The 9071-nt window shown below is 44.7% G+C and overlaps 1 protein-coding gene across 1 annotated transcript in view; it reads right to left on the bottom strand.

The window, feature by feature from the left end:
* Positions 1–1306: 1306 nt before the first annotated feature.
* Positions 1307–9071, bottom strand: part of SUGP1 (SURP and G patch domain containing 1) — a gene marked incomplete at its 5' end in the record, with an annotated part of 17604 nt that continues 9839 nt past the window's right edge. The window contains 6 exons of the mRNA XM_010282880.1: positions 1307–1405; positions 1943–2072; positions 3544–3689; positions 4508–4614; positions 4876–5053; positions 5725–5831. Of these exons, the coding sequence (XP_010281182.1) occupies positions 1379–1405; positions 1943–2072; positions 3544–3689; positions 4508–4614; positions 4876–5053; positions 5725–5831 (695 nt within the window). The remainder of the gene's footprint in view (positions 1406–1942; positions 2073–3543; positions 3690–4507; positions 4615–4875; positions 5054–5724; positions 5832–9071) is intronic.

The following is a 9071-nucleotide window of genomic DNA, read 5'->3' on the forward strand; positions in this document are numbered from 1 at the left end:
CTGAAGACCTGCCAGATTTCTTATCCTTTATTTCCCAATCTTCCACAATTACTGCCCATGCTGATCAGCCATCCCAAGTGCAACATCCCCGTGCGGAAGCCGTAGCGAGCGTACGCAGTGTGCCGCAGACCGTGCGCGGCGGCAAGCCCAGCTCCAGGCGTTTGCAAGGTGCTCACCCACTTTGATTTTTCTCAGAATGAACCTCTGCTGAATTTACTGTTTCAAATGTTTTTATTGAAAGCCAAGTCCTTGACTCTACGTTGTTAAGAAAAGTTAACAAAAGAGAATCACACGCCAAGTATTCGGACTGAGGGAAAACAAATGCAAAAGAAACCAAACCAACCAACCTCACTTTGTTTTCTCTAAGATGCCTGGAGAGGAAAGGGATCTAGAACAGTCTCTCAGCCTACAAAAACCCACAGTAAGACCACTCTTTCAAAAAATTCAGTGAGTAAAACTAAGGAACAAATGGGCTGAGTTTATTTACAGACTGAATGGAGAAAATGTGTATTTGTAGAGGGGTTTCTTAGGAGAACAAAATCCAAAGGGCCTTTGACAAACTGTCTTTGAAGGCTTGGTTCTTCAGCACCCCAATCCCCAGAAAGTGTTAGCAAGTCTCTTGCTGGGTGAACTTAGTGTTCAAGAAACCAAGAGGCTGTCGCCTCTGAAGTTGAATGAACTTGCCCTGCACCCCTCAACCCTTGCAGCCATGCTCCACGCACCGATCTGCGCCTCGTCTTCCACGGGGCAGAGGTAAAACGACTAGGCACTGGTTTCGCAATGTCAGTTGAAGGTCAGACTATACTTCAGGCTTCGTAACAGCATCAGAACCCAGTTCTTCAGGGAACAATAGCCTGACTGAACAACAGCCCCAAAAGCTGGGTTGGAGACAGTCCCCTGTTCTATTTGCAATTAAAAAAAAACAAAACCAAAAACCCAAACCAAAAAAACCCTAAACAAACAACAAAAATCAACGAGCAGCACAAGCTGCGTGTCTGAACATCGGCGGGTCGGTCGTTAGGCAAAAAACCCATTCCTTGTAACATGGCACCGAGCGAAACACGAATGGAGTCCCTGAACTATTTCTATTGGTATCTTTGGTGCTACCCTTCGCTGTCAGCGCGGCACCGCGTGAAGAGCTCCGTTCTCACCTGCTCCGTTCTGCTCTCTGAATACCACCCAGGCCTTGTAACGACATGGTCGTCGTGACACTCAACTGCAGTGAGTGGGCTTGCAGGCCATTCTTCTGGGTGAAAGACGGTATTGTGACTTCAGTAAGTTTTACAATATTAGCAAATAAGAGAATGATAATGCAGTTTCATAACATTTCACAGTAAAATTACAATTGTTTTGAAAATACATTGTCCCAAAAACATTCTCAGTAGTAAGGTCGTCGTGGATTGTTCTGTGGGGAATAACAAAGAGAAAATGAATCATAATTGCTGTCTTCACACAACGAGCATCTGATCTTAATTATCTGAAAAAGCCACTGAAACGTGACATTTCTGACAGTGAAACCTGAGGTTTCCTATCAAAAATTACAAAAGTAGCTTTCTAGGTGTGCTGGCATGCTGAACGCAGACACAAAATGCAAACTTACAAGCCCTTTGCAACAGGGAGAAAACAATTATTCAACATAAACCATGGATTCACGGACAACCCATCCGCTTCCTTTGTGCGCAGAGTTTATACTTTGTGTGTACTAGATAAAATTTTAAAAAATATTTTTTTGTATTAAAAAAATCATAGCAAGGAAAACTGTGTGTGCACGGATGTTTTGGTAGCGATAATTTGATTCGGCATGAGAACAGAATCAACTGGAAACTTTCACAGCATTTGTTCTCTTGGCTAAGCACTAGAAACACTCCCACCCGTACGAGATACGCACAAAAGCCTCAATGGATTTGTCACCGTGTCTGGTCTGCTTTCAGGACCACCTTACCAATGGATTTGGTCGGAAGCGGTAGGCGAGCATCATTCGTTTACGGAATGCCTCATACTCATCATCCTCCTTGGTTAGCTCGGCGGGACGATCGATGCCAAAACCAGCTCCATCCACAGCAGTAGTCCCCCTGTTTGGAAAGAGGGAACAAAGTCTCCGAGGTAAGAAGATGTGACAGGTCACCTTCCTCTTCACCAGAAATACCTGCTCAGAGAACAAGCGTCATGGAGCACTGGGCATCGTCACACAGAGCGTGCTGCATCAAGACAGACAGCTAATACTGAGCAGCTTATTGCATTTGCCATGTTTCTACGTTGCCTTTCCAGATCAATGACGCTTGCTATTGTTCGATGGAAGCAGTAGTGTCAACATATATTTGCTTAGCATTTTACAGCTGGAACAGCAATACCAGCTATGCTTTGGATGCCTCCCTACCGAACGGAGCTCTGCCTGCCAGACTAACCTTTGGCAACCACGTGTGTTAATTTGTGCCTCGGTGACTGGAGGCAGACAGAACTGTTAAAACAACGTGCCTGCCTCCCATTCCTCCACTCCAGAACCATCCAAAAGCGGAAGCAATTCCCTTCCGTCTGCAGTAGCACCGTCTTAGCCATTCTAAGAACATCAGAGATGGTAGAGCCCAAGCAAATCACAACCCTTGTTCAACCCTGTGACGGACAGAAACTGCCTGCCTTCTGTTGTTTGCAAGCCTTGCTGTTTTGATCACAGTGATCTTTTACCACAGGACTTCTTTGAACCAATAAGCACGTGGCCAGAGAGATCTTCTTGCGAAAGAGGAGCAGAAGTGCTTTGTAGAAATACTTTCTAATGCGCAGTAAACAAACAACTATTATTTCTAACAGGATCTAACGCTAAAAAGCGATTCAGACTATCTCCTACCCCCAGTATTTGGTTTTGAAGTTTAGCATATGTTACCAACAGATGATCCACCTAAAAAGAGATGCTCATCTATTTTTGGACAGAACTCTCATAAAGCTTTATTATATGCAAAGTGTCACCGAATCAGAAGACTTCTGTGCAAAAGAGTGACGATCACACACAAAGCTCTTTGATCCGGACTGAAACATCTTTCAAACACAGGTCTAGCAGTAGCAAATATTGGTAATCGCCTTTCATCCACAGTACACCAGGGACTAGCTAGCAGGCACCAACAGCACTTCAGATGCAAAAGGCACGTTCTTTAATACTTAAATAAATTTATGACTTGAAAGACATGACTTAATCCTCATATGGCCTGGGAGAGGTGAGGTGCAGACAAGTGTTATCTTCATTTTATAGATGGGGAAACCGGGGGAGAAGGCATGTCTCGGAAGAAGGCACCTACACAAATTGAGATTAGAAACAAAATACTCTTGGCTGAGATCATACCTCCTGCCCGAGATAAAGTAACAAACCCAGGCCTTGGGGGGAGGGAACCCCAAAGAAATCAGAAACGATTTTTCTCCTTTGCTGTGAGGATTCCATATTCAAGTGATGAATTACAGTCATATTCATTGCAGCTGCTTCCAGTAGGCTAGGGTAGGAGCATCAATTATCAGCCCAAGAGGAAAGGACTAAATCAATAGAAGAACTCTGCTTACTTGCTGACTGGGTTTTTAATCCCCTGTCCATCCGAGCCAAGTCCCTCGCCTTCCTTCCAGCCCATCTTCATTAGCATTTGATAACCTATGTTTTCCACAGTCAGTTTGAACTCTTTGTATTCAGAATAATCTGGCTCACGTCCTTCCTGCAGAGACACAAAAGGTAGTGTTGGTTATTTTTTATATGCACTTATCTTTGTGGGTCAGAGGAGGGGAAAACCTGCTTCAGCTACTCAAAGTCAGGATGGTTCTGGCAAACAATTAATAACTAGCACGATTTCTTGGGGTTCCAGTTCCGCACCAACACAGAGAAGAAAATGGGTAAATGATAAAGCACTGCACAGCTCTACAACATAATCTGCAAGAAGCAGGGAATGCTACTGTGAGATTAAAGCCAAGAAATATTTAGCTCATGAATTTAAAGTTGCTCACTGGATCAAGCTTCAGATACAGTTCTTATTTAAGCCAGGATCTCCAGGGGACGTCAGACCTCATACTGGTTACACGAAAACATTATGAGGGATGCGCCAGCATCAAGAAGTTCTACAGTTTAGGAAGAATTGGCAGGTTTTGAAGTGCTTTGCATAAGCTTCTTGCAGGCTTTATATTTTCTCTTTACTGCAATCGTCTGGATAAAAATTAAAGTTTTCCTTGCTTGGCATCAGCAACCACTTATCCAAAACAGGAACAGCAGACAAATGGTGGGTAGTCGGAGAGGCTTGTCTATAATTTCAACTAACCCCCAAATACTGTCCCAATAGTCTGTCCTCTAATTTGCTACAGTCGTTTCTCTGCAAAGAGCGAAAAAACTAACCCCTTGTTTCCTCCAGAAGTAACAGAGCTCCAGTGTAAGGGCAGAAGTACCTTAAGGCTGCAAGGTAGCTGACTGCTGTGAAAAAGGACTAAGACACGCTTGAGCTCTTTCCCACATTGCAACCACCCTGTGAAGTCTCTACTATTTCACCTTCAATGCCTTGAACGTCTCCATGAATTTCTCCAGCTCATCAGGTGGAAGAAAGTCTCCGATGAAATGTTTCCCTCTGCCCATCTGTGTCAGCTGCTCAGCCCACTCTGCCCAAGACACAGAGGAGAGAAAACAGCAATAACGCAGCGTTCTTTGACTTGGAATTTCAGAGGGTTTGTGAAGCATAAAGCCTCACAGCAACAGACGGTCATTATCCCCACTCAACAGGCAGGGAAGACACAGCACAGACCAGAGAAAAGTGACCCTACAACTCTGATGCCAACAACGTGATCTCAGACATCTCCCTTTGGAGGCTTTCGTACAACTGCAGAGCAAGACAGTCGTTTGCACGGTAGCTCCCCACAAACCTCGCGTCTTGTCCATCTCCATGCGTCGAAGCTGGTGCTCCCATGTTCCCAGCTCACTGTCCACCTCTTCATCGCTGTCATAGCCATGTTGGTGCTGCTGAATCGCCTTTTCCCACATCATCTGCATCTCCTGCATGGCTCGCTTGTGCTTCATGATCATGTCATACATCTGCTGCATCTAGGGGAAGAGATGTGACAGCACACTCAGTAAGACACCCCGTTCGCAGGCAGCGGCGTCTGCCCCAGAGGCACGCAGAGTTCTGCAGCGGAGCCCGCACCCGCCCCAGCTGCCGTGCAGAGTACAGCTTACGACAACTACAAACCCCGACAGGCAGTGCTGTTGCTTGGTCTGATCCACTCGCTTCTCAGCTCAAACAGGAACATTATGTGCCAGTTCCTCCAACAGAAGTACCTTGGTATTAACGCTGAGGACTGCTGCCATCTGATCATCCCCACACAGTTTAAACATCACCCTCCCGTCCTGGCAAAAGCCAGTTCCGCTCTCACTCCCCCAAAGCCTGCAAGTACCCACTCACCTTCTCCCCACTGCTACAGCAATACATAATCGGCTGCAGATGTGACACAACAGACCTTATAGATTTTGGGTTTTAGTTTGGTAGGACAGCAATTGGCTGGCTTAATTCATATTCCCTAAAGTCCTCTAATATTTCTGCTGACTGCAGCATCACAGGATTTTTAGGCATTCAGCACAAATCCTAGAGATTTATTTGTGGGCCATTGGGAAAGTTTCTTTGCTATCTCCACCTCCATTTTCCCATCTAACCCAGCCATGCTGCAATGCAATATGCTGGTACACAAATGAATTTGGAAATCATTTCAGGGCATTACCTCCTGCTGCTCCTTCAGCTGTTTCTTCTGGGCTTCAGAGAGCTCCGTCACACCCACCAAACCAACCGGTTTCCCTTTTTCATAACCAAGACCCTTGAGGTCCTGAACTGTAATAAGCACATGTTAAAAGACTTTCAAAAAGCTGAGATGGATGTCAAGACCAGTGAAACCATATCTCAAGATCCCCGCATGAAGTTTTACGCTCATTTCATGGTTTCAGCACTGAGACACTTAACTGAAGAACAACTGCCTGGGAGGACTTAGGAAGCACAGGAAAGCCACGCGGTCGCGCCTCCTTCGCCAGCCAGCTCAGAGTATTCCCTCACCCTGGTCCAAGGCTCTGCCCGAATCACATCAGCAGACTCGCCAACTGTGTCTCACATCCTCAGAGGTCACACTGCACGGCAATCTGCTACACCATGCTCTAAAAAATCATTCCTCCTTAAGATTAATTCTCCTCCTAAGGCTTCCTCATGAACCCCAGCCATTGCAAAGAGTAATACTTAATTATTCAGAATCGAGTCACAAACACCCTGAACCTGTCAGCATATTGTCCAATCTGTGCACGTAAGTGTCTGCTGATTACTATGTAAACAGCTACTTCATTCAAAATGAAAAGCAAATGACCATATTAGAATAAAGACATGAGCATTATGCTGCTTTTGGAAGTTGCCATTCCCCAAGGAGATTTTAGTTTCTCATCTACAGGCTCAAGAGCAGCATTGCCAGGGATGTCGCCCCTGCTTTCAAAGAGGGGGCGTTTTAAGTCTCTGCTTGACAATCCCATTGATGTATCCTCCTTTTTCTGCAGCATCCCCTTTTGGAAGCTCCTCCTTTGGAAGGATTTTTGCTGATGTATCAGATAAGCCCTGAAATTAGATGTTAACATTATCTGGGCAGGGCACCTACTGATTTAAAATGACCATACGTCACTCAAGTTCAAAGGGCAAGTTAAAGGAAAGAGAGAAGAAAAAAAAGAGGAAGTCTATTCGTAATCACTGCACCATGAAAAAGAGTAATAGAAACATTGCTGGGGCTGCAAAAAAAAAAAAAAAAAGATATTTACAACGGAGATCGCCTTGCAAACCTGGTTTATATACATATAACAGGGCTGGCAGCTCCCCTCTAAAGCATCTCTGAGCTAAGATCCCAACAGTTAAATATTTAACGGATTAAAAGAAGACACACAACCGCACTCGAAAGCGCATTGCATTTTTCAATACAAGGAAAAGGATTTCTTCCTAATGACTGCAAAAACCTCCATTTGAATGGAAGTCCAGACTACAGTTAAATGATGCTTCATTAATTATTCATTATCTATTAATTATGAAGCCCGATAATAATAGGATCATTGTTCACGACACCAAATGTCTACACAGCATGCTAATTAGCCCCCAGGGGTCATCTTCTCCCTTCCTCTTATTCCCACTCAGGGCAATTGATCTGAGCACTCTTATCTCCCCTCCTTTCCCGCAGGCTTTTGGCACAGCACTCCACGACTGGAAAGTGCCTTCCTTAACTCCAGCCTCCCAAGGAGAAGATAAAACAGCGCATCCACCCTCCCTCGCACAGCTACAGCCTCTGCACCTTCGCACCAGCGCCGGGAGTCAACTCTGCAGGAAGAGTTATGTAAAACGCTGCAAGAGGTTTTCCAAGAGGAGGGAAGCGTGTTACGCTAGGTCTGGTGCTAGAATACCCAAGAAATAAGAGCAAATAAAAAAAATAAACCTATATGTTATTGCTAAACAGCCCAATTTCTGTCTCGGAGACCACTGAGATTTGGAAACAGTTTTAATGAACACACTATACCTATGCCATGTAAAGAACAATCTGGCCCCAAATGTTATGTGAGACTGGGGCACTTCAGCATCAGCCCGAGTCAAAGATTCACCTCCTGTCTCAGGGCATGGGAAAGCTTTCTCTGAATGCACCGAGGAAGACTCTCTGCCCTTCACAGAGGTCAGCAGCTCTGTGGCTTAGTTCCGAATTGCATAAACGCTCAGGCTAAGAGCCAGGCATGGCTCTAGAGGCCCCGCGAGCTGGTGCCTTGCCAGCATATATAACCACCTTAAAGGAGAAAGGTGAGGCTGTAGCATCTTCTTTTACTCCCCAGAAAGCATATGCCACTGCTCCTTCTTGTGCTAAAACTACATCTGGTTTGTCTGACTGCTCTGGTATCTTGCCGACTTTATGCTGAGGGATGCTGAAAGTCACTGCAGAAATTTAGCTCTGTGAGATATTTTTGTAGGCTTGGCCCTAAGTATCACAATCCAGGCAAAATTGACAGAAAAAGCAAAGCTTCACCCCAAGTCCACACGTGAGGATAGAAAAGTCTATTCATAAATAAGATCAGTCAATGAATTTGCATAAAAATAGGTAAAATTTACAAGTCCCTTACACCAGTCTAGCACCAGGCGAACATTAGGTAAGGAGTTGCTTCTCAGTCTCATGTTCAGGAGGCCGGGGAAAAATACTTCCCCCCCCCCCACCCCGCCTTGAATGACATCAGCTTTGCCTACAGGGTTAATGGTGCAGTCTATCTGCAGCATTGGCAGAAGACTACCTGATGGTTTATCCCTTTGCCACATGCCCAAAGAGGAGCTTGTTACAAGAGAAGTGAGTGTCCTTTAAGGACAGCAGGAGAAATCCCAATACAGATGTGCCTGATTTTTTGCTTCATAGTCTGAAGATCTTACTCAATTAAAACTAATCAGACTCAAACCAATCCAATATTAGGTTTCAGAAAATTCTAATGACATCCTGTAATTTCCCATTAGTCCAGAGTTCACTAATCACAATATCTCCGTTCTGTTCAGCTTTTCAGATGTATTAGCCCCTGCAGTACATATGCAGTTAAGTGTTTCGGTATCAATACATTTAAGAGAAGCCTTGTTTCTGTCCAAAAGGGCTACACTTTCTCCTCTCTATGATAGTGATTTATCACTAAGAGTAGACAGGAAAAGAATCAGAACAGTCCTCCACTAATTCCAAAACAATTGCTAAGGATAAAGGACTAAGACATAGATATTTAGGTACCAAAGCATACTGTGCAACTCTAACCTTCCACAGGAATTCTGTGGGCGTAATTTAGAATTCTCTTCACCTGTCAGGTTGAAGATGTTAACTCTAAAAAGGGATTAGTCCATCTGAACCAATAAAAAAAAAAAATCCCTCCCCCTGCAGAGCATTAACAGCGCATTAACGGTTGATTTGTTATGCCTGGCAAGTTGTTTGCTGTCCTTTTCTTCTACTTGACACAAAGCCCTGCAGAAAGTGAGCGTGAACACAACTAGCATGTCCCTGTCTAATTAAGGGAAGGCTAAAAGAGTCAGGGGAGATTTCAGCAG

Source organism: Phaethon lepturus, unplaced genomic scaffold, assembly GCF_000687285.1.
Source record: "Phaethon lepturus isolate BGI_N335 unplaced genomic scaffold, ASM68728v1 scaffold21532, whole genome shotgun sequence".
In the NCBI taxonomy this organism is placed as follows: Eukaryota; Metazoa; Chordata; class Aves; order Phaethontiformes; family Phaethontidae; genus Phaethon; species Phaethon lepturus.